Source organism: Rattus rattus, chromosome 5 (genome assembly GCF_011064425.1).
Source record: "Rattus rattus isolate New Zealand chromosome 5, Rrattus_CSIRO_v1, whole genome shotgun sequence".
Taxonomy (NCBI): domain Eukaryota; kingdom Metazoa; phylum Chordata; class Mammalia; order Rodentia; family Muridae; genus Rattus; species Rattus rattus.
Window position 1 is genome coordinate 82,814,363 of NC_046158.1, and position 27,622 is coordinate 82,841,984.

Below are 27,622 nucleotides of genomic sequence, written 5' to 3' on the forward strand. Positions count from 1 at the left end.
TGTATGTTTGCATCTGTGAGTGCCTATTATGACATTTCATGTAAATGGAGCAAAATACGTCTCTACTGATTATGTCCCTAGAATGTGCATACTGCCTGAAGTTAGCCGACACTTTGCTCTTTCTTGTAGTATATTGTCATTTATATTCCTTTCCTTTAGTTCTCTTGATTATCGCAAGTGTCTGTTGCATACTTTGTTTCTGCTTATCTCACCTTCACATGGCACTGCTGTCACCTTCCTGATGTGTTTACCATCACATCTGTTTATCATTCTTACGAAGCGTTTCAGACTTTCATCTCAGATTGGTTTCGTTCTTTTGAAATTCTTTTGTGAGGTTCTGTCAAATTTTTTCTTTCCTTTGAAAAAGATGCATTTTTCCTTATGAAAATGTCTTATTTAGCTAGGTATGGTGGCGATGGTGCATGCCTTTAATCCCAGCACTTGAGAGGCAGAGGCAGGTGTATATCTCCATGAATTCCAGGCCAGCCTGGGCCACATAGTGAGACCTTGGTCTTTTTTTCTTTTTCTTAAAGGTCTTTTAAATATTTCTTTCTTTTTTCATTCATTTAAACGTATTTTATTTTGTCTATGAGTGTTTTGACTTCATTTCTAGTCTGTGCATAGTGAATGTGCCTGGTGCTCACAGAGGTCAGAAGAGCTGGATCCCCTGGAACTGGAGTTAAGATGGCTGTGAGCCACCATGTGGGTGCTGGGAACTGAGCCTGGGTCCTCTGCAAGAGCAGGTGCTCTTAACCCTGAACCATCTCATTAACCTCACTTTTTAATTGTTCTTTTCCTTCTTTTGTCTCTCATGCAATACATCCCAACCACAGCCTCCCCTTTCTTCCCTCTTCCTAATCCCCCTCACCTCTCCACTCCTCATTCACTGCTCCTCTGTTTCCCTTCAGAAAAGATCAGGCCTCCTAGGACATAAACCAAACATGGCATAATGAGTTACAGTAAGACCAGGCCATAGACCCTCATAACAAGGTTGGGTGAGGGAGCCCACTAGGAGGAAAAGAATCAGAGATAACCCTACTCTCACCGTTAGGAATACAATAAAGACCCAAGCTAAACAGCCAGCTCAGCCTAGTGCAGACTCATGCTGGCTCTATGGTTGTCACTTCAGTCTGTGAGGGCCCAGTGGGCCCTGCTTGGTTGATGCTGTGGGCTGTGTCTTCCTGGTTCTCTTCAACTCCTTTGGCTCCTGTAACCCTTCTGTCCCACTTCTGTGGGGTTCTCAGACCTCCACCCAATGGTTAGCTGTTGATCTCTGCATCTGCTCCCATCAGCGGCTGGAGGAAGCCTCTGATTATGCCTGGGCTCAGCACCAAGCTGTGAGTACAGCAGAGTATCATTAGGAATCATTTCACTGACTTTTTTTTTTTTTTTTTTTTAAATCAATCATTTTGGTTCTACCCCACGTCTCTGAGACATCCAGCTTTCAGATCCTGGCCATCTAGGCAATGTTGGGCCTGGGCTTCCTTGTGGCTTGGGCCTCGTTAGGCCACTCCCACAAGCTCTGAGCCACCATTGCCCCAGTGCATCTTGTGCGTAGGACAGGTGGTGGGTTGAAGATTTTGTGGCTGGATTGGTGTCTCAGTCCCACCTAACCTAGCCTGGTTACAGAAGACAGCCTTTTCAGTCCTGGCTAGGGTCCCCCTCATAGGTTCCAGGAAGTTGCCACAGCACTAGGTTTTTATATTACCCACTAAATGCTCACAGCCTTTCCCTCCATCCCTCCATCCCTCCACCCCACATGCAATCCTTTCTGTTCTCATCCCCACCTCCCCCAGTCCACCCACAACATCTTTTCCTCTTCCCAGGAAGATCCATGTGTCTCCCCCTAGACCTCTCCTCTTTATCTAACTTCTCTGGATCTGTGGATTGTAGTGTAATTATCTTTTATTTAACAGACAATATTCACTTATAAATGAGTACATATCTCATACTTTTCCTGAAACAAATTTGTAACTATGTGAAATTCACCCTTTAAGAACATACAGCTTGTTAGTTTTGTAGTAAATTCTGAAAGTTGTAAAACTACTACCATTATCAAATTCCAGAGCATTCTATTATTTCAAAAAGAAACTGTCTTCCTATTCCTGCCTCCCCTCTGCCATAGATTTGCCAATTCCAGATGCTTCATGCAAACAGAATCAAGTAACATGTGTCCTTTTTTGTTTTGTTTCTTTTACTGAGCAAAATGTTTAGGCTCGTCTATCTTATAGCATGTACTAATATTTTATTATTTCTTATGGCCACTGTATAGTCATATTGCATTTTGTTATTTTTTTATTCATTAATTGCTGGACTTTTTTAATTTTTAAATTTTTATTGTGACTTATTGAGACTAATGCTGCTATGAACACTCAGGTACAATTTTTTGATATATATTATTTTAACTGGGCTTAAGCCTAGGGGTAGAATTCTGGGTCATGCTAACTCGACATTTATCCTTTGAACTGTTTTTCAGAGTAGTCCAATGATTTTATATTTCCATAAGCAACATAAGTGATTCTAAGTTCTCCTAGTCTTGCCAGGACTTGTTAACATCCATATTTGTGTGCGTGCATGCGTGTGTGTGTGTGTGTGTGTGTGTGTGTGTGTGTGTGTGTGTCTCGCATTCTCGCATGTGCATTGGGGGAGGCTTCTTTTGGCTGAACCCAGGACCTCACACATGGTAAGCAAGCACTCTGCTACTGAGCTACATCTTAATGAGTAGTGATAATAAATGTGTTTTGTGTTGGTACTGGTCACACACACAGACAGATAGACATTGATTGACAAGTGCTGATGAGACTAGGAGGGGGCAGGCATTTGGAGGAAAATTTGATTCTAATCCCTTGGCTGTTTTGCTCTTTTATTGTTTAATCATAAAAAGCTATTTATATTATATATCATAATGATATTTTTTGTGAAATATATGCTTTGTAAATTTTTCTCACTTTGTAGATTGATAATGTTATTTAAAGTTTACATATTTTAAAATTTGATGAATCCAGTCAGTTCATTTTCTTAGAGGAAAAGTTTATAATTCGGTATTTTATTAATTACTTTTATGATTACTGTGACAAAATATCTGACAAGAAACAAAATAAGGAATGAGGATTTATTTTGGCTTTTGGTTTGGGATTTGTCCATTGTGATGGGGAAGGCATTGCAGCTCGTCTCCATATGTGGTGGCAGGAGCTTGCCTCAGGTTCACTTTACTGACGCTGACCAGAAAGCAGGGTTGGCTTGTGATCCTCAAGACCATCCCAAGTGACCCTGGTCCTGCAGCTAGGCTCTACCTCCTAAAGGGTCCACAGATTGATCCCAGTAGTATCCCAGCTGGGAGCCAAGCTTTGCCACACCAGAGCCTGTGGGTGGCATTTCAGGTTGCCAAAGCAGATGTGTTTTCAGAGATTCCCTCTATTAGGCAGAAGTCCTCCTGTTCACAGCTTGGTGAGAATTTTATCACGAGAAGGCATGGGACTTTGTCACACTTCTCTTACTTTTATTAAAATGATCCTATTGTTTATTGCTTTTTCCTTTTATCCCATCAGTGTGGTTTACTACATTAAATGATTTGTAAAAGCATATCAAGCTAGTCTTGTGTTCTCAGGATAAGCCTCCTTGGTCCCAATGTGTGATTCCTATTGTGTTTTTGGTAGCATTTTATGTTCTTATTCTAAGAACTGTTGACTTATGGTTTTACTTCCTTGTGGAATATTTGTCTTGTTTGTAAATGAATTAGCAGTGTTTCCTTTTCTATTGCTCTCTGAAAAGTTTTGTAAAGGATTGGTGTTATTTATTTTTTAATTTTTTTTGGTATAATTTACCAGTAAACAATCTGGCCCTGAGCTCTTTCTCTTGTGAGAAATTTTCTGATTGCTAATTCAGTCTCTTTAGTGAAGGTTTGTGTAGATTTTTGTCTTGAGTCACTTGGGAAATGTATCTGCTTTGAGGAACTGTCCCATTTGTCTGTAATACCTCATTTATTGCAAACATGTTTTTAGTAGTAATGTGATGGATAAAATGATACAGTTCTGCACATGGACATTTAACTCAGAGCAGAGCAGTGTTCAATAATATTAATGGTAATGATGAGCCTGCATCATAAACAGCCATTTTCGTGTTTATTTTTCCATTAGCAAGCTAGGATGCTGAGGGCTGATGTTAGCTGAGAGTTGTTGGAACATTCTTTGGTGTGGTGCCTCTCTGCCTTGATTGGAAGATATTTAGCAAAGCAGGCTTTTTCAGCAGCTGTCAGAGCTCCCTCGTGGCAGCTGCTGTGAACACTCTATGGCTGTGTTCAGTAAGCTGTCCTGTATATGACCCTAGAAGGCAGCACCACTATCAACCGCAGTACACTCTTAGCAGCCTTTTTCATCCAGGCCAGTGTGGGAGTGCTTTCCATGGTGACCCAGCAGAAGACCTAATAGGGACAAACACAAACCTCTGTTTGCATGAAGGGCCATGGAGTGACTGGTGCAGAACTCCCTTACCACACATTCTGGCTACATGGGCAGATTCTTTGGTTTCATCCCGGGACACCATCTTATACTGCCTTCTGACAGTGTATATTAATTCCAGTAAAAAGATTTTCTCAAGCAGTCTTGTCTCCTTTTGATCTTTATCATCTGTAGAGCAGACTGAGTTGGTATCATGGAGACGGTGACAGAAGATAGGTAGCTGTGCCAAAGGCAGAATGGGTAATAGTGGTAGTTGTGGCTGCCGGGGTAGCAGTGGCAGAATTAGGAACTCAGCCATCAGGAGTTTGGTGTATAGGGGCAGGAAATGTAGTCTTAAGCAGTACTTAGGTACCGAAAATCCTCAGGCTATGAGAACCATTGCTGTCAAGTATTTTTCTGACTATTGGAATATGAGGGATAGTAACATTGTTGTTTAATGTTGAACTTGGTGAGTTATGGGATAATATTTTTGTGGTAACTATAGTTTTTCTAGAAAATCACAGATAAATGATCTTTTACCACTTAAAACTTTTTTGCATTGCAGGAAATGAAATGAATATTAACATGGAGGACAGTTTCAACACCAAACCATCAGCATCTACCTTTACTCTTCAGAGTTCCTCAGAGACAATGGTTTCTATCCAGCTCCTCGATTTCAGAACAAGTTTACTTGAAGCACTAGAAGAGCTGCGTATGAGAAGGGTGAGTCCCCCTTAAGATTTTGGATTGAAAGTCTTGATTTTTTTTTGGTATTTTTTTCTTTTAAGAAGCCCCCAAACAACCACTTATTTATGAAGAAAAAAATTTAGGGTTGTGGAGTTGGTTTTCTCCTTTGTTTTTCACATGGGTTCTGGGGGTCAAACTTGACTCATCAGGTATGTATGGCTACTCTCTCTATTCATTGAGCCATTTCTACATCACAACACTGAGAGAGAGAGAGAGACAGAAACAGAGACAGAGGGAGAGACAGAGAGAGACAGAGACCGAGAGACACAGAGAGAGAGCCTAAAAATTATAAAAGGTACTGGTTTTGGCAGGTATGTGGTTAGTTTTTATGTCTACTTGACACAAGAAGTTGGGCCATTTGGGAATAAAGCATCTTAATTGAGATCAGTCTGCAGGCAAGTCTACGGGCCAATTTTTTTTTTTTTTTTTTTTTTTTTTTTTTTTTTTTTTATTGGAGGAGAGGGTCCAACTCACGATGGGGATGGTATAAGGGTCTACAGAAGCTAGAAAAAGCAAGCCAGTAAGTAACACTGCTTTCTGGCCTCTGCCTCAGTTCCTACTTCCAGGTTCCTGCCATCATGTCCTGTCTTGATTTTCATGGACTACAAGCTGTACAATTAAATACACTTTTTCTTCAAATTGTTTTTGGATGTGGTGTTTGTGCTGGCTAATTTTTATGTCAACTTAATACAAACTAGAGTTATTTGAGTGAATGGAATATGGAATGGTGTTGTTGTAAAAATATAAAAATAAAAAAAGTAGGGTTGTCTTTTATCCCCCTGAGTCCGGCACTGCAGTGCCCCAAGGTATCTGCTGGATATCTTGCCAGAAGCACACATTCCAATTCTGTGGCGGTCCAGACCAGCCACCCCACACTCCATTACACTTAAATCTACACATAAAAGAACACACAACACAATAACTTTACATCCAATTGGTAGGATATAATTGCCCACATAAACATACAAAGCCTTGTACCATCCATCCCTTAAAAACATTAATAACCTGTAAATACACAAAGCGAAATCTTAACGTCACCGGCCATGGCTTCTCACCCTCTCCTCCTGTCTCTTTCTCCTTTCCGTTCCAATCTCCTCCTCTTCCTTCAAACTTCTCTTCCACCCATCCTTCCTTCTCCTCCAATGACAGGCCTCCTTCTATCATGTACCTGCCCCTCACCTGTATTTTACAAATTCAATGGGGAGAAGGTTCTGCTGAAGTCACCTGAGTCCTAAGTATTGACTAGGCAGCTGTCCTTGGGGCAGTGGAATTAGCATCAAAATACAGATAACTCTAGGGCAAGCCACAACAGAAAGGAATTGGAATGTGATGCCTCGGTCAATGGAGAATTGCCTCCCTAAGATCCAGCTGTGCGGAAGCCTACAGGGCATTTCTCAGTTAGTAATTGATGCAGGAAGGCCCAGCCCACTGTGGGTGGTGCTTTTTGAGAAGATCTTTAGTCCTGTATTCCCTTCTCTACCCTGCCTCTCCCATCCTCTACATTATTTACTCCCTCCTGCTCCATTATTTCACTTTCCCCTTTATCTCTCTGTGTTTTTTCTTCTTTTCCTTGAAAGATCACTACAGCCCCTTTCTAATCTGATCTCTGTGCGTATTTCAAATAAAACACGTGTCTGTCTGTCTGTCTGTCTATCTATCTATCTATCTATCTATCTATCTATCTATCTATCTATCTATCTATTTTGCCACAAGTGGTGCTGCAGCCTTTTAAACATTTTTAAAAAATGTTTTATAGAATATATTATGGTCATATTCTTTCCCTTCCCCCAACACCTCCCAGATTCTCCTATTCTCTACTGACCCAACTTCATATTCTTTCTCTCTTAAAAACAAACAAAAATCCAAACAAACAGAAAAACAAAACAAAAACTACACACATAAGTGCATGCACACAGAAGAAAGCATACACATACGTGCACTTGGAGTTGGGGTGGGACTGTTTCACTTTCTACATACTGGGATTTTGTCTGCTTTGAATTTGTGCAGGTCTTGTTGTAGTCTCTGTGAGTTCATATATGTTTCAGCCCCATTGTATCTGGAAAATACTGTTTCCTTGAAGTCATCCATGACCTCTTGCTCTTAAAATTTTTGCAGCATCTCTTCCACATAGATCTCTGAGTCTTGAGGGGAGGAAGAAACACACATATTTAAAGATTCAAGGCTAACATCCATAAATAATTTATGTTTCAGTTTTAAGATACTAGTCCTACCATGCGACCCTGACTGGCCTTGAGATTCACCTGCCTGTGTCTCCCCAGTGCTGGGTTAAAGGTGTGCATCATCATGCTATGCTAAGTTGGTAGTGATATAATTTAAAACAATGGGATGCTTTAAATTAATAAAGATATACAAATTACTAATTTGAATCAACAAAATAGTTCATATAGTATGTACACTGTAGAATTTTGACTCTATTTCTTATTTATTTTTTTGAGGCAGAATCTCCTGTCTCTAGGCTTGCCTTGAATTCCTGATCCTCCTGCTTCTGTCTCTGATATGCTAGGTTTTAGAGACGCACCACTGCCTATTGGGGATTGAACTCAAGAGTTCATTTATGCTAGGCAAGCTTACTGTCAATTCATTCTAAATCTTAGATTTGATTTTGATAATTAATCACGACAGACAGATCCATAGGATTACTGATAAGGAATAGAGATGATCAATAATAGCACAAGGGTCACAAATTCAGGATTTGGGTGGCTGCATATGACTTGAGTGGGGTAGGAATGATATTGAATTGAAAGCTTATATTGTATTGAAAACAACATAGAAATTCCTATTTCAATGTGGGACTTGAAAGTTTTTGAGCAAGATCTATTTCTGATCCAAATCAGCTATATAATGTGGATGACAGACCTTCACCATGAAGCCTTGAGAGTATTAAAATGTTCTTTCACCTGATGTGCTTTTATAAACCATTCCTTGGTTGTACTTTAAGCAGATTCAAGTTTTGTAGGTACAACATGCCATGCCAGGTAACAATTATGTTACCACATAGCATGCATTATGATAAAATTATAATTAAGAATTACTTTACGGGTTGGGGATTTAGCTCAGTGGTGGAGCGCTTGCCTAGCAAGCGCAAGGCCCTGGGTTCGGTCCCCAGCTCCGAAAAAAAAAAAAAAAAGAATTACTTTACAAGAAAATCTGTTAAGAATCCAAATAGTAATAAGTCCAAGGACAAAATTTAATGGAGTTTTGGGTAGTCTGAGGTAACACTGATTTGCTAAGGACACTGAGTGAACACTGGACACACAGTAGTGTAATATGTAGCAAATAATCTTACATCACCGTTGGGGCCCAGAATAATCTGTGCAGTTTCTATTGATTGGATCATTACGATCTGTAGAGCACATACCTTTATTTTACAAAGAAAACCGATAAACAGGTATTAGTCACACTGCCAAGAGTAGCGTTGTTATATACCTATACTTCCAGGGCATTTTAGCTTCAAGTTTTCTACTAAATTTATTTTTAATCTTGATCATTTAGCGTTTATGTTTTTCTTCTGTTCATGTAACTTTTAAAAGTTTTAATAAAAATTCTTATGAGCTTGTCAATGAAGGAAAATAAATTTAGCAAGAAAATCCTATCTTCCAAGTTCAATAAAGTATCCTAGAATATAGAATCCTAAAAGTGTTTATTTTTTATTAGATGCCTTAGGACTACAAGGATTTAAGTGTTTTTACAAAAACAATAAAGGAGGAGTAATTTGATGGTTTATTTACTCTTTATAACCTTTAGAAAGTGTTGTGGTTTTTTAAAGTGCTTGCTTCAGGCTGTAGTTTTACAAGATGGGCTGTGTGTTGGTCAGACCCTTTCAATTCTTGACCCTGAACAGATTTAGGGACATAGCACATACAGCAGGCACGTGTTCAGGAAGCCGAAACTATAACTGGGTACTTTTACTCTCCTTTCAAATTTATAATCTGTCTCCTCTACAATTGCTCAATTCAGTTTCTCTATGTTGTTTCATAAAATACTATGCACTCTTTTGTATATTTTCTTAGTCTAATTAGCCAAAAGTTACTCATGATAATATCTCTGATATTGATAAAAATACCTAAAAGTTCATTTTCTGATATTATCAAAGCAGCTGTTTTTATATTAGCAAATTGTTAGGAAGTTTTCTGATATGGAAATTATTTAAACATTTGTATTTTTTACTATTAATTTTGCTTTTAATTATGTGCATGTGTGTGTGTGCCTTTGTGACTATGTGGATGTGAGTGCAGGTGCCAGTGGAAGTGAGCGCTATCAGATCCCTGGAGCTGGAGTTACAGGCAGTTGTGAGCCGCCTGACCCTGGCTGGGAAGTGGAACTCAGGGCCTCTTTACATTCTGCCATCCTCCAGCTCTCACATCAGTTCTTTTTTCTTTTTTAATATAGTATAGAATAGAGTGTATTCAGGGCATGGGGAGGGAAGTTAAAAGGGTAATAGAGGAGAGAAAGGGAGAGAGAGAGAGAGAGAGAGAGAGACAGAGAGAGACAGAGAGAGACAGACAGAGAGACACACAGAGAGAGACAGACACACAGAGACAGACAGAGAGACAGACAGAGAGACAGACAGAGACATATGGACAGAGGTACAGAGACAGAGAGAGAGAGACATATGGACAGAGGGACAGAGACAGACATAAAGAGAGAGAGAGACAGAGAGACAGACAGAGACATATGGACAGAGGGACAGAGACAGAGAGAGAGACATATGGACAGAGAGACAGAGACAGACATAAAGAGAGAGAGAGACAGAGAGAGAGGAGAAGAGAAGAGGAGGCTGGCAATGAGCATGTGGAGTGGGGTGAGGGGGGTACTGAGAGGACAGAGCAAGGTCAAGAAGGGAAGACCAAGAGGAAGAGAGGAGCAAGAAAGCTCACATCAGTTCTTAATTTTTATGTTTTTTCATACATCAATTATTTCCATCAGGTGGGTGAAAGGGATTAAACTCAGGTCACCAAGTTGTGCTGCAAGGGCCTTTACCCACTGAGCCATCTTACTGGCCCTGGTAAAGAGTTGTGAATGCCTTTCTAACTTTTGTGGACTATAAAGAGTGTGAAGAATTGTTGAAGCAACTATATATGTCTTTTCAGATCCATAATCTCTTAAAGGTAATAGAATGCAGTATTTAAGAGTCTTTGAAGACAGATATTTTGGGGTCAAGTACAAGCTCTAGAATTAAGAATGCCTGTAGTCAGCATGCACTTCTGGGCATCTCCAATAGTGACTGGGTTTGGTGACCATGTATGGGATGGATCCCATTTGTGGCCATCTCTGGATGACCTTTCCTTCAGTCTCTGTTCCACACTTTGTCTCCATATTTCCTCCTGTGAGTATTTTGTTCCTCCTTTTAAGAAGGACTGAAGCATCCACATTTTGGTCTTTCTTCTTCTTGACTTTCATGTGATCTGTAAATTGTATCTTGGGTATTCTGAACTGTGGCTAATATCCATTTATTAGCGAGTACATACAGTGTGTGTTCTTTTGTGACTGGGTTACCTCACTCAGGATGATATTTTTTAGTTCTATCCATTTGTCTAAGAATTTCATGAAGTCACCGTTTTTTAATAGCTGAGTAGTACTCCATTGTGTAAGTATTTTCTGTATCTGTTCCTAGAGGTTGAAGGACATCTGGGTTCTTTCCAGCTTCTGGCTAGTATAAATAAGGCTGCTATGAACATAGTGGAGCATGTGTCCTTGTTATAGGTTAGGGCATTGTTTGGGTATATGCCCTGGAGTGGTATAGCTGGGTTCTCAGGTAGTACTATGTCCAATTTTCTGAGGAATCGCCAGACTGAATTCCAGAATGGTTGTACCAGTCTGCAATCCCAACAACAATGGAGGAGTGTTCCTCTTTCTCCACATCCTCGCCAGCATTTGCTGTCACCTGAGTTTTTGGTCTTAGCTATCCTGACTGGTGTGAGGTGGAATCTCAGGGTCGTTTTGATTTGCATTTCTCTGATGATTAAAGGTGTTGAACATTTCTTTAGGTGCTTCTTGGCCATTTGATATTCCTCAGTTGAGAATTCTTTGTTTAGCTTTACATCTCATTTTTGAAATAGGGTTGTTTGACTTTCTGGAGTCTATTCTTGAGCTCTTTGTATATATTGGATATTAGCCCTCTATCAGATGTAGGGTTGATAAAGATCTTTTCCCAATCTGTAAGTTGCCATTTCTTCCTATTGACAGTGTCCTTTGTCTTACTGAAGCTTTGTAGTTTTATGAGGTCCCATTTGTCTATTGTTGATCTTAGAGCATAAGCCATTGGTGTTTTGTTTGGGAAAATTTCCCCTGTGCCTATGTGTTCAAGGCTCTTCCCCACTTTTTCTTCTGCTATAGCTGTCTCCTGAGAGGCTCTGCCAGAGCCTGACAAATACAGAGGTGGATGCTCACAGCCAAACATTGAATTGGGAACAGGGTTCCCAATGGAGGAGTTAGAGAAAGGGCTAAAGTAGCTGAAGAAGTTTGCAACCCCATAAAAAGAATACATTATCAACCAACCAGACCCCCCCCCCTCCCAGAGCTCCCAGGGATAAACCAAAGAGTACATATGGAAGGGAACCATGGCTCCAGCTGCATATGTAGCAGAGGATGGCCTTGTCAGATGTCAATGGGAGGAGAGGCCCTTGGTCCTGAAGACTAGATACTCCAGTGTAGAGGAATGCCAGGGCTGGGAGGTGGGGGTGAGTATGTGGGTGGGTTGGGGGAACACCGTCATAGAAGCAGGGGGAAGGGCGATAGGATAGGGGGTTTCCAGAGGGGAAATCAGGAAGGGGGATAACATTTGAAATGTAAATAAAGAAAAATCCAATAAAAGAAAAAAATATATAAAAAAGAATGCCTGTAGTCTCAGTTATTTTGTTGGCCTTGAGGTCCTTCTCTGACATTCCTTGATGATGAACTGCAACCTGCAAGCCAAGTAAATCCCCTGCTTTCCGTGCTGGTCAGTTTTCTGTAAACTTGACACACACTAGAGTTGACGGGGCAGAGGGCAGAGGAAAGAGGAACTGTCTCTGTCAGATGGCCTGTGGGCATATCTGTGGGAGCAATTTCTGGATTGAAGATTGATTTGGGAGTACCCAGCCCACTGTAGAAGCTGTCACCCCTGGAAAGGTGGCCGTGGCCTACAACAACAAACTGAGGAAGCAGTAAGCAGTCTTGCTCCATGGTCTCTGCCTCAGTTCCTGCCTCCATGCTCCTGTCTTGAGTTGTTTCCTTGGCTTCCCTTGCTGCTGGAATATAAACTTGAGTTGAAATAAACCCTTTCCTCTCTCAAGTTGCCTTTAGTTGTGGTGTTTATCATGGCACTAGAAAGCAAACTAGGACACTGAGAAACTATCCTTTTGCTTCCTCCATTTCTTCAGCTAAAATAGTAAGAATACCGTCTTATAAAATTATCTCCTGAAAAAAATTATCTCCTGGATCAATCAATATATACATGTAACCAAGAATAATATCATGATAAAATCTTACAGTCTACCTACTAAAAATAGTGTAGCCATAATGACATTGATGAAAGCATTAGCTTCTACATTAAAATATTTTTGGGGTTGGGGATTTAGCTCAGTGGTTAGAGCGCTTGCCTAGGAAGCACAAGGCCCTGGGTTCGGTCCCCAGCTCCGAAAAAAAGAACCAAAAAAAAAATATTTTTAAAGATTTATTTATTTTATGTATTTGAGTGTTTTGCCTGGTGCTTTTGAAGTTCAGAAGAGGATGTCTGAGGTCCTGGAATTGGATTTAATTGTGAGCTACCATATAGGTGCTAGGAGCTACCATGTAGGTGCTAGGAATTGGACCCCAGTCCTCTGCTCAGCAACGTGTGCTCCTAACTGCTGAGCCATCTCCTGCCCTCTTTTGCATTTTAACACAGCTGTTTTGGGAAGAAATACATGCATATAGTATATAATGCACATAAGTATTTATTTTTAAATAAGTCTTCCGCTGTTACTCAGTCTGGCTTTGAACTTGAAGTCCTCTGTCTTCCTCTTTAGTAGGTGAGTTAACAGGCATGTATGACATCTCTGGCCAGTCAGCTTTAATTATAATCATGTATTACTGCAAGAGAGTCTAATGCCACCTTCATTTTGTCATGTAGCATATAATGTTGACATTTGTTGGCATGCATTTCCTTCCTGCTTTCTATTTTAGAGTTTGCTTTTCATTGGTCTGAGTTAGATACTCATCATTGGTGGTAGTTATTCATAAAATACTCTCCCACAAGTGACTGCTTTTTGAGTGCAAGTAACTCCATTATGGCAATGAGATAATAGGGCATGCATGCTCTTTGGGGAAAGGTTATCTTTTTATTAAGACAGTGCATTTTTCCTTAAAGAAATTTCTATTATTGTTGTTGTGTGAGTGCTCATACTATATATGATCAGAGGAAAACGTCATGGAGTAGGTTATTCTCTTCAACTTTTATGTGGGTTCTAGGGATTGAACTAAGACCCTCATGCTCTGAAATATATTACACCTGTCTCTGCTTCCCAAGTGTTGGTGTTAAAGGTGTGTGCCAGCATTCCTAACCTCTAGTCAGATTCTAGATTTCTTGATTGATATAGGGCCATAGTTTTCTACTAGATTTATACATTTAATTTGCAAAATGCCAGGTTTTCCCCCTTTGAGTGTGAAGGTTTACCATTTCTGTCTCTAGAAAGAGCTGGAATGAAATGCTTGTACTTTTAATTTTCATAGCATTCTTTTTCTTTTCAACTTAGGAAGCAGAGACTCAATATGAAGAGCAGATTGCTAAAATTATTATGGAGACACAAGAACTGAAATGGCAAAAGGTAAGCATTCTCCTCCCAGATTATCATCTTCAGCATCTGTGAAATACGTTCCAGGGACTGAGAGACCCTCAGTGGTCAGGACCACCTGCTGCTCTTTCAGAGGGGCCTGTGTTCTTTCCCAGCACCAGATGGAGCTCACAACCATTCATAACTCTAGTTCCAGAAGATCTACCCTCTCCTGGCCTCTGTAGTCTCCAGACATGGACCTGGTATAAATATGTACATGCAGGCAAAACACTTAGGCCCATAAATGAAATAAAGTAAGTCTTATATTCTAATTCTTACAACAAAATTAATTTTTCGATTTCTTAAATATATTTGAAGGTAGAGCATCATTTAAAACATGGGCTCAGGACAGTTCGCACCAAAATTGTTGACGATATTTGTGGCTTCAGAATTTTAAAGCTTTCTGATATTACACTGAGGACAGGTCTCCTGAAAACTTCTGTTTGCATCTAACAAACCTTCCAGTGTGGGAAGGGAATAAGTGTTTTTGAAAGTACTAAAAGCTCAGAGGTAGAACCATGTTTCCCCAGGGTGGTGTTGTATCATGTAATCAAATACAAATCTCTAATCTCATCTACATTATTGCATTTATGATAGCACTTGATATACCTTTCTATCAAAGTAAAGTTAACATAAAGAATGAAGATTAAGGTAATGGTTTTTCTCCTCAAGGGTAATGTCTCAGAGAAAGAATATCAATGACAGAGTTTACATTTGACTCAAAATTATGGGAAAGTTTAAGATAAGATTGGCCCATGAAGTTGTACAGAATATCTTCCATATACATTCTAATAATACCAAGTACAAGTTGAACTCTGAGTAGATTTTAAAATGTAACTTGTGCTTGGTTTCTGGGTTTGTTTGTTTGAGACCGTGTCCAGTCTGGTCTTGAACCAGTAATCTTCCCACCTCAGCTTTCTGAAGAGCTGGTACCAGAGGTATTTTCAGCTGCACCTGGCTACATCTCTTTTTCAGATAAGAAGAATCAACAATATTAAATTTAGAATAGGAGGGACTGGAGAGACTGGGAACAGAGGACCTAGGTTCAGTTCCTGAACCTGTCTGATGGCTCACAACTGTTTCTAACTCCAGTTCCAGAAGATCCAATGCCCTCTTTTGGCCTCTGCAGATATTAGGCACGCAAGTGGTGCACAGACATACATGCAGGCAAAAACTCAAACACATGAAAAATTTAAAATTCAGTAGTTCACTAAATTAAAATAGTTTAATGTAATTCTTTTAAAAACCACAGGAGCATGTTTGGGAGTACTTAGGCTGATTCCAAGGTATGCATGGAAATAAACATAGAGGAATAGCATGGAAAGCCTTGGAGCAAAAGGAGGATATGTAGTGGGACTTTGATCCTTGAGCATATAATAACACTATAATAATTACAGTAGCGCTAGTAAGATAGCTCAGCTGGTAAGGGCACCTATTGCCAAACCTGATGCTAGACTTCAGCCCTCCAGCCCCACAGCCTGCGACTCCACACATACACATATATATGTGCACAGATAAATAGTGATTTAAAAAGTTAAAATAGCTCTGTTGCATATAGGAATATATTTTTAGCAAACATATCATAATAGAGTCCAGAAATAGAGCCAAATACATTTAGTAACTTAATTAATGATAGAAGGTCTACAAGGAATAATAGATTAGTAAATAAATAGTGTTAAAGCTGGGTTTTACTGAAAGAAAAATGAAATCAGATTCCTATAGTACTTTACAAACTGGTATAAATGAGGAAACTGCCCTACACTGTCAGCAGCACGAGTAAGAAGTACTGAGCGGTGTTGATCAGAATGTTGTCAAACAACCTGTTAAAACAGCTGTGTTTATTAGAACACATCATAGTGAGAACATTTTATAGCCTCAAGTTTTCCAAAGGGACACATGTGAATGAGAATATGGAGAGGGTTTGGATTTAGGCTCTAATACCTTTAGGGATAGTTTTAAATCGGGGGATTGATTGGGATTGACAAAATTTTGATGCAACATTTTAGGTTAGGTCAAGGTAGTGTGAGGATCTTAAGGCTAGTTTTGAGAATGAAGTGTTGTTTTATAAACCCAAGTAAGCAAGTATCTGAGTTTATGCATTGGTCCAAAACAAACAGTGATGCAGTTTTATTATTTCTAAAAAAAGTTCTTATTAAAAACTATTAGGAACAAGTTTTCTGACAAAAACAAAATGATTTTGAGACTGATGTTCTCAGAACCTCTATGTTCTGAATGTTCTGTTCTGTTCTTTTCAAGTGATTTCAGTCCTTAGTACTCCTCTTCAGCTTGACCTGGAGGAGACCATTATTATGTAGAATGTAATAAATCAAACCTATACTGTTTTATGAAGTTGTGGTATCAGGTATTATTGATTTGGAGATGGATATTTATATATGATATAATGTTTTATGTTATAATATATATTATATTCAGTATATACTGTGTATGTGTGTGTATGTGTTTCCTGTCTTTTTGATCACTGGTTTATTAGATAGGACAGTATCAAAAAAGAGAATTTAAACTTGAGTCTCACATTTGACATGCCAACATTGAAAAATGCCAAGGAAAAAGATCATTATTGGGCTGTAGATTACTCATAACTTAGTTCTCATAAAAAGAGAACCCAGTTTAAACCATGTGACTAGAAGCCATCTCCAAGTCACGATTTCAGTCTATTGCTGGACTCGTCCCACAAGTGGCCAAGAATTAAGAAAACAATATTGAGGTTAATGACACTGGAGATGTCATTTAAGAAATAATATGCATTTTCTCATTGAAGGTTCTGGATTGTTAACAAGGAGGAGATAAAAATACTCAGGCATGCATAAAGAATTAAAAACCTCATAAAGTATTGCAGTTGGTGACTCTGATGACTAGATTAGGAATCCACATGCTTTTCATGTACAGAACTATGGTAAACATTTCAGACTTTGTGGACCAGTCAGTCTTCCATCACAGCTATTTAACAGCCATGGGTAGTACTTAGATGGGTAAGTATGTTATTCCTTTTTTGACTTTTCTTTTTTTTTTTTTTTTTTTCCTATTTTTTTTTCGGAGCTGGGGATCGAACCCCGGGCCTTGCGCTTGCTTGGCAAGCGCTCTCCCACTGAGCCAAATTCCCAACCCCGACTTTTCTTTTAACTATTTAAAATTCGAAAAGAATTCTTAGCTTACTGGTCTTACAAAACAGGTAGCTGGTCAAAGCTGGCCTGCAGGTCTTAGTTTGTTGGTTCATCCATCTATCCTTCCTTCCCCTCCCTTTTCCCTCTTTTTCTCCCTCCCTCCCCCACTTCCTTCCTTCCTTCCTTCCTTCCTTCCTTCCTCCCTCCCTCCCTTCCTTCCTTCCTTCCTTCCTTTCTCCCTTCCTTCCTTCTCTTCCCCCCTCTTTCTTTCTGTCCGTCTGTCTCCCTCCACCCCCAGGATCTCACTTTGAAGACCAGGGTGGCCTGGAATTCACAGAAATTCACCTACCTCTTCTTCCTGAATGCTAGGATTAAAGGCAAGCACTACTATGCCAGATAGGTTCTTATTTCTTGATTCTTGATCTATCTCTGTAGGCCCAGGAGTAAAGACTATCTGTACTATATATTTTTCTTCCTGATCCATTTCTCTTGATTGGGAGTTGTTTTATTTCTAGAAAACAGCCTGTTTCTAAAGTTTTTCTTAGCATTTTCTACTCTTAAATATCTTGGTAGTATGGCAGTCTAGGTATTGGAGAGTGAAAACTAATATCTGTTCATTTAGGCATCCAAAGATATGCCTTGGAGTTTAGCCATTGCTCTAAAAGCTAAAGCAACTGATTTTTCTAACATGGCTTCTAGGTATTTCATTTTCTTTTGAGTAATTTCAAGAAGATATCTTTGAATTTTAAAACATGTAGAAGGAATGTACTAACATTCAGTGTTGATATGACTTTGAAACACATTGTATTAATCCCTTGAAGCACTTTACTAGGTTTTTCTGAAGCAAAGAAATGGCTCAAAGCAGGGGAGAAGCAGCCAGTTTTGTAGGACAACCTCTAAGACATTTGAATGGTGAAAGCCCATGCAGTGCTGTGGAGCCTCACAGTCTTAGCAGGGTGGGGACAGTGGGAGAGCATGAATAACAGAAATGCTATTTGCTGTCTTTCTTTAAGACTGCAGATGATGGGGACATCAAGTTTCTGAATTAGTGACAAGGCTTTACAAGGTTTTCTAATAAAAATGCTGACAAAGCAAATGCTGTGTCACTAGAGAGCTATTTAGAAATATTCCAGAAATTCCTTTTACTCTCAGATCTGTAGCTCCATGGCAAGAAGTTCAGTTAGTCCTGGGAAGAAGTAGGCAGTGATGAGAACACAGAACCCTTTATAGGGTTAGTTTTAGGAAGCCCATTTACAGGAACTGAGGTTTGGATTCACAAGAATGACAGTTTAATTAGGAGGGTTCTGCTGACACAAGAAATAATCACCAGGGGTAGCCTCAGCAGTCTTAGTAAAACTTCTATTAGTGCTACAATTGAGTATGGTTTCTAGTCAGTCTTTGTTCTCATGTGCAATTTCGTTTAACTTTTTTGAGAAATTCCATTAAGGTCCTCTGGTGCCACCAAGTGTTAGTCCTGAAAGTGTCCTGAAAGACTGAAATTTCCTTGTGTAATTTACAATCACGCTTCCTTCATAGTGTGAAGCCAATTGTGGGCGTTCCAACATAGCCGTTAACAATCTCTCAGGAGATTTGGCTTTGGGGTATTACAGAGCTGAGGACTGTGCATAATGAAGATCAGCCGGGGCCTTTGCTTCGGCCTTTCTGACATCGGTTTAGTGCATATGTGTCCTCAGAAGGCATTGGAGCATTGGCATGGTTGACTCTACAACCTGGATTCCTGCTGAAGTTCTAAACATTGTTTCTTCAGTATTCTGAAGTCATAGGTGTTTCCAGAAGCATACCTGATGGTAATGTTACCTCACTTTTGGTAACTGGCAAGCTTTGCTGAGTGAGATGAGTTCTGTCATCTTGGTTAGTTTCGTGAAGACTGTTGTAGCATGCCTGATATTTTTCTATTTCAATTTGAAAACTTATCTGTCAACAAATAAAATTAAACCTAGATTTAACTTAGGGAGAGTGCCTAACCAATCAGCTTGTATCTTAGTCATTGCTTAGAGACTAGACTGTTAGAATGTCTCCTCCTTTGAATTATAAGGACTAAGTCTTTTCTTTTTTTCTTTTTTTTTCTCTTCTTACACTTTTTTATTATTATTATTAACTTGAGTATTTCTTATTTACATTTTGAGTGTTATTCCCTTTCCCGGTTTCCGGGCCAACATCCCCCTAACCCTCCCTCTCCCCTTCTTTATGGGTGTTCCCCTCCCCATCCTCCCCCCATTGCCGCCCTCCCCCCAACAATCACGTTCACTGGGGGTTCAGTCTTAGCAGGACCAAGGGCTTCCCCTTCCACTGGTGCTCTTACTAGGATATTCATGGCTACCTATGAGGTCAGAGTCCAGGGTCAGTCCATGTATATTTTTTAGGTAGTGGCTTAGTCCCTGGAAGCTCTGCTTGGTTGGCATTGTTGTTCATATGGGGTCTCGAGCCCCTTCAAGCTCTTCCAGTTCTTTCTCTGATTCCTTCAACGGGGGTCCTGTTCTCAGTTCAGTGGTTTGCTGCTGGCATTCGCCTCTGTATTTGCTGTATTCTGGCTGTGTCTCTCAGGATCGATCTACATCCGGCTCCTGTCAGTCTGCACTTCTTTGCTTCATCCATCTTGTCTAATTGGGTGGCTGTATATGTATGGGCCACATGTGGGGCAGGCTCTGAATGGGTGTTCCTTCTGCCTCTGTTTTAATCTTTGCCTCCCTATTCCTTGCCAAGGGTATTCTTGTTCCCCTTTTAAAGAAGGAGTGAAGCATTCACATTTTGATCATCCGTCTTGGGTTTCATGTGTTCTAGTCATCTAGGGTAATTCAAGCATTTGGGCTAATAGCCACTTATCAGTGAGTGCATACCATGTGTGTTTTTCTGTGATTGGGTTACCTCACTCAGGATGATATTTTCCAGTTCCAACCATTTGCCTATGAATTTCATAAAGTCATTGTTTTTGATAGCTGAGTAATATTCCATTGTGTGATGTACCACATTTTCTGTATCCATTCCTCTGTTGAAGGGCATCTGGGTTCTTTCCAGCTTCTGGCTATTATAAATAAGGCTGCTATGAACATAGTGGAGCACATGTCTTTTTTATATGTTGGGGCATCTTTTGGGTATATGCCCAAGAGAGGTATAGCTGGATCCTCAGGCAGTTCAATGTCCAATTTTCTGAGGAACCTCCAGACTGATTTCCAGAATGGTTGTACCAGTCTGCAACCCCACCAACAATGGAGGAGTGTTCCTCTTTCTCCGCATCCTCACCACCAGCATTTGCTGTCACCTGAGTTTTTTTTTTTTTTTTTTTTTTGGTTTTTTTTTTCAGAGCTGGGGACCGAACCCAGGGCCTTGTGTTTCCTAGGCAAGCGCTCTCCCCCTGGGCAAAATCCCCAACCCCAATTTTTTTATCTCTTTTTGAGACAGGGTCTCATTGTGTAGTCCTGGTTGGCCTGGAACTTGATGTATCCACTAGCCTGGCTTTGAACTCACAGAGGTCTGCTCGCCTCAACCTCCCAGTGCTAGGATTAAAAGTATACACCATTACACTCAGCTGGTCATTTTTCATTTAAAACTATATTACATTTAAGTCCTTAAATATACATAAAGAAGTGCCAATATGTGTATATGTATGAATATAACGTGAATAATATATAAAAGTGGAATGAATAGTATATCTGTGTGTATGTATATATGTATGTATATATGGTTGCATGTGTTGTGAAAAGCTGTCCTCCAGGCATGATGTGTCTGTTTCAGTCTTGAAATCAGAACAGTTGTGGTAACTGCATGATGTCCTCATAAGACTTGGCCCACCGGTGGGAAAGCACATGCCAGCTGCTAATATGATGATGAGAAGCCAGTCCTGGCTTACTGTAAGGAAGTGGGTAGGGGTAAGGAAAAGAAAGTACAAAATAGATTTATGTTAAATAGCTCCATGTGGGTTCCAAAAGCTTGGAATCTATGAAAAGAGTTTAACAATGAAGAACTGGAAAGTGAGGTAAAAAGGAAAGCAAGAATAAGGAAAGAGGCATGGGGGAAATGGTGTGTGATGCCTAAGTTCCAAGATGCTGAAGACTGTGTTTTTCTGGTAGTTAAGAAGGAGGAACTTTGGTGCTAGCTAGCATGGATGTGTGTGGGTGTTTGTGGCCATGCTAAGATCCATAAATTGTATGAGGTAAAGAGGCTCTGGTGGGTTAGCTTGGTATATAAATTGGGTCTGGGGATAAGAAAAAGAAAAAAAAAACAGAAAAAAAAGGACAAGATCTGGGTCAAGATGAAGTATTTAGCTAAAAATAACAAGAAACCAAATTCACTGCTTTTAAACCCCTGGAATGCTTTTAAGCCTGAGAAACAGTTCACTACAGGGGTCAAAACAACAGCGTTAGTTAGCAGCAGCAGCAGCAACAAAATAAAAGAGCAGTGCAGGTGAAAAAGATTAGGGTTCCATAGACCCAGTTTGCCTTATGTATGAAGGTCTCATGTACTGCTATCTCTGAGTAGGTTACAGGTTGAGAAAAACACCTTAAATGTGTGCACACCCCTGAAGGAGCAAGGATGGGAATCAGTGTGCACATCATGCAGGGCACAGCTGGGAGTTCTTGGGAGGTTTATGGTTGGATAAATTGCAGTTGAAACTCAACCAGGTGACTGAGAAAGTATTACAAGAGTGTGTGCCTTTAAATAGGAAACTATCATCCAGGGAGTTTAAATGCAGAAGGCACTCTGTATGTTTGGGAACGATTACTCAGAAGACAAGATTTTGTTGGCCAGGGTCCTGAGGCCTCCACAAACAATAGAGACTGTTGCAACTGCTGGTGGCTTTGTGCCATAACTATGTGGTAAAATTGCTTCTGAACACGTTATACTCTATGGTTGCAGAACATGGAGAGATAAAGCTGAGTAGGGAAGGGAGTCTCCTTCCCTACTTTCGGAATGTTAGAAGGCACCATGCAGATGCTGGAGAGAATTGTTTTAACAGTCAGTCCTGTGTGCTACCCTATCAACATGCCAGGCGACATGTGCCTGCCTGCTGGCACAGTAGGGGCACAACTATTATGGATGCAGACAAATGCATTTTTATTATATTTAAGGTCTGCTTCAGAGGAAGGAGCACACACTCAGTACGGCATGCCAGGGTGAAAATGTGTCTGGGAAGGACATAGGCTTCAGCAGGGAAGCTATTACTAAAGTGTTCATGAATATGATGGATATCATTAGCTTGCTTTCCAGACATTTTTGTTTACGCCCATAGATTACTACTGTAGATGGCCTTTGTCAGGGAAGCTTCTTTTCTGCACTGGGCAGTGATTACCTTAGAGACATAGTAGTCAAGCTGCTGAGAACAAAAGATTGTGGCTTTCTCACAGACACCCGAATTTTTGCCTTAAATAGAGCTTTAAAATAATAACACACAAGTATTACTCTTTCCAAGATTCAGGGAAAATTGTGAAAGAGGAGACAGAAAGAACGTCAGAGCCAGAGGAAAGTGCTGAAGTCGGGGAACCTGTCCTCCAGGCATGATGTGGCCATTGCCATCTTGAAACCAGAGCAGCCATGTGTGATTCCTCGTAGGACTAATCACAGGACTGCACCTACTAATGTTCCCTTGTGAAAGCTGGGGGACTACAGGACAGTAGACCAGTAGAGCACGAGACACCTCCTCTTTCTGAGGGTGTATCCGTACCATTAGCAGTTGCTGGGAGTGGAGAGACTCCTTTCAGTGGCGTTCCATCTGTAAGTTACTTCCATCCCTACAAGTAACCCCAGTTAAAGTCACTGGTTCACTAAACTAGACTTGAGTGGAATTGGTTTTTACTTTGTTTTTGCTATGTTATCAATGCTCTTTCTGGAATGAGTAGATGTTTGTTTATGTTTCCCCAGGAAAAAAAATCTCACAGAAATCTCTTTTCAGCAAATGGACGGGCCAGGTGTGGTGGTGCACGCCTGTAGTCTCAGTCGCTTGGGAGGCTGGGGCAGGATTGTGCTTGAGAGTTCAAGGTCAGCATCCTGGGTGTCAGGCTACCCGGTGAAAGAATTGGCATTGAGAGACTAAGATCCTGCCTCCTTTAAAGAAAAAAAAAAAAAAAAGGCAATGGATGTAGTATGGGTAGTCTCCATAAGGGAGACTATCATATTTTTAATGTGGGGATCTAAAGGTAAGTCACAAGTTGGAACAAAGTAAATTTTTGAGATCTTAGGGATATCTCACTGTATAAGGGTGTCATTGACTCTGAGGGAGAGAATTGTTTGAATACTTAGAACAAATTCTTTCTGTAAGTTTGAGGATAAGATGTTTTTTCCCAAGGGGCAATTTCTTATTTTAAAATTTAAATATTTTAATTTTGGGAAATTCATACCCAAGTACTACGTTTACATAACTTCCATCAATTCTTCTCTTCTCTAACTTTTCCCATGTCCCTCCATCCCTTCTCAAATTTATGACCTCTTCTTTATTATTGTTACTTAGTTCAGTTAGTGTTGCTCATATATAAAAGTGTTTAATGCTGACCTCCTGGGATGGACTAATCTATCAGAGAATTTATCCTTGGAAAAAACCGATTCTTCATCCCTCAGCAGCTATTGTGAAATTTCCTCCATCCACATTGGTATGTCACCCGGTGTGCTTATCATGCAGTCTTGTTTAGGCAACTAGACTGTTGGTATTTCATGGGTATAGCTTTGCTGTCACATCTAGAAGACAGTATCCCACAGCAAGTGTCCTGGCCCTCTGGCCAGCAGTGTTCTTAACCATTGCACCATCTCTGTAGCCCCTTGACTTTGATTAAAATATTTCTATTTTTTAATTTTTAATTTTTTTCTTGGGCATTTCTTTATCTACATTTCAAATTTTGTTATTCCCTTTCCGGTTTCCCCTCTGAAAACCTCCATCCCATTCCCCCACCCCCTGCCTCCATGAGGGTGCTCCCCCACCCACCAACCCACAACTTCCATCCTACTCCCTCCCTCCCTCCCTGTCCTGGCATTCCCCTACCCTAGGGCATCTAGCCTTCACAGGACCAAGGGCCTCTCTTCCCATTGATGGCCGACAAAGCAATCCTCTGCTACATATACTACTGGAGCCAGGGGTTGCTCCATATGTACTCTTTGGTTGGTATAGTCCCTGGAACTTTGGAGTGTCTGGTTGGTTGATAATGTTGTTCTTTCTATGGGATTGCCAACCCCCTCAGCTACCTGAGTCCTTTCTCTAACTCCTCCTTTGGGGATCCCATTCTCAGTCCAATGGTTGGCTGTGAGCATCTGCCTCTATATTTGTCAGGCTCTGGTGGAGCCTCTCGGGAGACAGCTATATCAGGTTCTTATCAGCATTTACTTCTTGGCATCCCCAATAGTATCTGGATTTGGTGACTGTATGTGGGATGGATCCCCCAGGTAGGGCAGTCTCTGAATGGCCTTTCCTTCAGTCTCTGATCCATACTTTGTCTCTGTATTTCCGCCTGTGAGTATTTTGATCCTCATTCTAAGAAGGACTGAAACATCCACACTTTGGTCTTTCTTCTTCTTGAGTTTTATGTGGTCTATAAATTGTATCTTGGGTATTCTGAGCTTTTGGGCTAATATTCACTTATCAGTGAATGCATACCATATGTGTTCTTTTGTGACTGGGTTATCTCACTCAGGATGATGATATTTTCTACTTCCATCCATTTGCCTATGAATTTCATGAAGTCATTGTTTTTGATAGCTGCATAGTACTCCATTGTGTAAATATACTATATTTTCTGTATCCATTCCTCTGTTGAAGGACATCTGGGTTGTTTCCAACTTCTGGCTATTATAAATAAGGCTGCTATGAACATAGTAGATCATGTGTCCTTATTATAGGTTGGATCATCTTTTGGGTATATGCCCAGGAGTGGTATAACTGGGTCCTCAGGTAGTACTATGTCCAATTTTCTGAGGAACTGCCAGACTGATTTCCAGAGTGGTTGTACCAGCTTGCAATCCCACCAACAATGGAGGAGTGTTCCTCTTTCTCCACATCCTCACCAGCATCTGCTATCACGTGAGTTTTTGATCTTAGCCATCCTGACTGGTGTGAGGTGAAATCTCAGAATTGTTTTGATTTGCATTTCCCTGATGACTAAGGATGTTGAACATTTCTTTAGGTACTTCTTGGCCATTCGATATTCCTCAGTTGAAAATTCTTCGTTTAGCTTTGTACCCCCATTTTAATAGGGTTAGTTGATTCTCTAGAGTCTAACTTCTTGATTTCTTTGTATATATTGGATTTTAGCCCTCTATCAGATGTAGGATTGATAAAGATCCTTTCCCAATCTGTTGGTTGCTATTTTGTCCTATTGACAGTGTCTTTTGCCTTACAGAAGCTTTGCAATTTGAAGAGGTCCCATTTGTCTATTGTTGAACTTAAAACATAAGCCATTGGTGTTCTGTTCAGGAAATTTTCCCCTGTGCCTATGTGTTCAAGGCTCTTCCCCACTTTCTTTTCTATTAGTTTCAGTGTATCTGGTTTGTGTGGAGGTCCTTGATCCACTTGGACTTGAGCTTTGTACTAGGAGATAAGAATGGGTCAATTTGCTTTCTTCTACATATTGACCTCCAGTTGAACCAGCACCATTTTTTCCCACTGGATGGTTTTAGTTCCTTTGTCAAAGATCAAGTGACCATAAGTGTGTGGGTTCATTTCTGGGTCTTCAATTCTAGTCCACTGATCTATACCTGTTTCTGTACCAATACCATACAGTTTTTTATTATGATTGCTCTGCAATACTGCTTGAGTTCAGGGATGGTGATTCCCCCCAGAAGTTCTTTTATTGTTGAGAATAATTTTAGCTATTCTGAGTTTTTTGTTATTCCAAATGAATTTTCAAATTGCTTTTTCTAACTCTATGAAGAATTGAGTTGGAATTTTGATGGGGATTGCATTGAATCTGTAGATTGCTTTTGGCAAAATGGCCATTTTTACAATATTAACCCTGCCAATCCATGAGCCTGGGAGATCTTTCCATCTTCTGAGATCTTCTTTAATTTCTTTCTTCAGAGACTTGACGTTCTTGTCACACTGATCTTTCACTTGCTTGATTATAGTCATACCAAGGTATTTTATATTATTTGGGACTATTGTGCAGGGTGTCATTTCTCTAATTTCTTTCTCAGCCTGTTTATCCTTTGAGTAGAGGGAAGCTGTTGATTTGTTTGAGTTAATTTTATGTCCAGCCACTTTGCCGAAGTTGTTTATCAGCTGTAGTTCTCTGGTGGAATTTTTGGGGTCACTCATGTATACTATCATATCATCTGCAAATAGTGATATTTTGATTTCTTCCTTTCCTATTTGTATCCCATTGACATCCTTTTGATGCTCTGGTGAGGACTTCGAGTACAATATTGAATAGGTGGGGAGAGAGTGGGCAGCCTTGTCTAGTCTAATTTTAGTGGTATTGTTTCAAGTTTCTCTCCATTTAATTTGATGTTGGCTATTGGCTTGCTGTATTGCTTTTACTATGTTTAGGTATGGGCCTTGAATTCCTGAATGAATGAATTATATATTCTTTATTATATATACGATGTTCTCCTTCATGTAAGTCTGCATCCACAAGAGGGCACCAGATTTCATTACAGATGGTGAGCTGCCATGTGGTTGCTGGGAATTGAACTCAGGGCATCTGGAAGAACAATCAGTGCTTTTAACCTCTGCGCCATCTCTTCAACCCAAAGTATTTACATTTTAATTCACTTAAAGTTAAATATTAAGCCTAAAGGACCAGACATACAGTTTCACCCGAAAAAAGGGAGAGGTGAAAAATAGGGTCATATATGTGAAAATGCTGGGACTGGGGAGCTGCCTCAGTGGGTACAGTGCTTGCTGTGCATGAATGAGGATGTGAGTTTGAATTCTCAGATGAGATAGTGTGGGCCTGCAGTTCCAGTGCTCCTGCAGTGAAAGTGGGAGGTATAGACTGGACAGTGCAGGTGCAGACTACCCCTTCATGGCCAGTTAGCCTGGACTACAAGGCAGTGCACAAGAAACAATCTCAAATAAGGTGGACCAACACCTGAGTTGTCTTCTGACCCTGCCCCCAACACGCAGAAAGAGAGAGAGAGAGAGAGACAGTGAGAGTCAGATAGAGACAGGGCGAGATGGAGGCGGGGAGGCATGGAGGGAGGAAGGAGGAGGAGGAGAAAGAGAAAAGTGAAATTCTTTCCTGTGCCTTGGTTTTACAAAAAATAGTTTGGTGAACTTGAAGAAGTAAATGTCATTGGCTATATATACTTAGATAAAAAAGTTCACTTCTATGGAAATCCCAGCCCCAAGACAATAATTCTTCTTGTGTATGATGGTTGCTATTGTAAAAGGTGAAAGATTTATACGATCTGAAGAGAAACCAGAGTGATGGTTGCTATTGTAATAACTTTAGTTAGAATTTCTCTTTCTCTCCCTCCCTCCCCCTTCTTGTTTTCCTTCCTTTTTTTTTTTTGAGACAGTGTCTCATGTGGTTCAGAATATCCTGGAACCTTCTATGTAATTGTG

The 27,622-nt window shown here is 40.2% G+C and overlaps 1 protein-coding gene across 1 annotated transcript in view; it reads left to right on the forward strand.

Annotated features, from left to right (window-relative positions):
* The first annotated feature begins 5,021 nt into the window (after nt 1–5,021).
* Ccdc73 (coiled-coil domain containing 73) overlaps nt 5,022–27,622 on the forward strand; it is a 94,614-nt gene continuing 72,013 nt past the window's right edge. Inside the window, exons 1-2 of the mRNA XM_032903842.1 lie at nt 5,022–5,159; nt 13,919–13,990. Of these exons, the coding sequence (XP_032759733.1) occupies nt 5,022–5,159; nt 13,919–13,990 (210 nt within the window). The remainder of the gene's footprint in view (nt 5,160–13,918; nt 13,991–27,622) is intronic.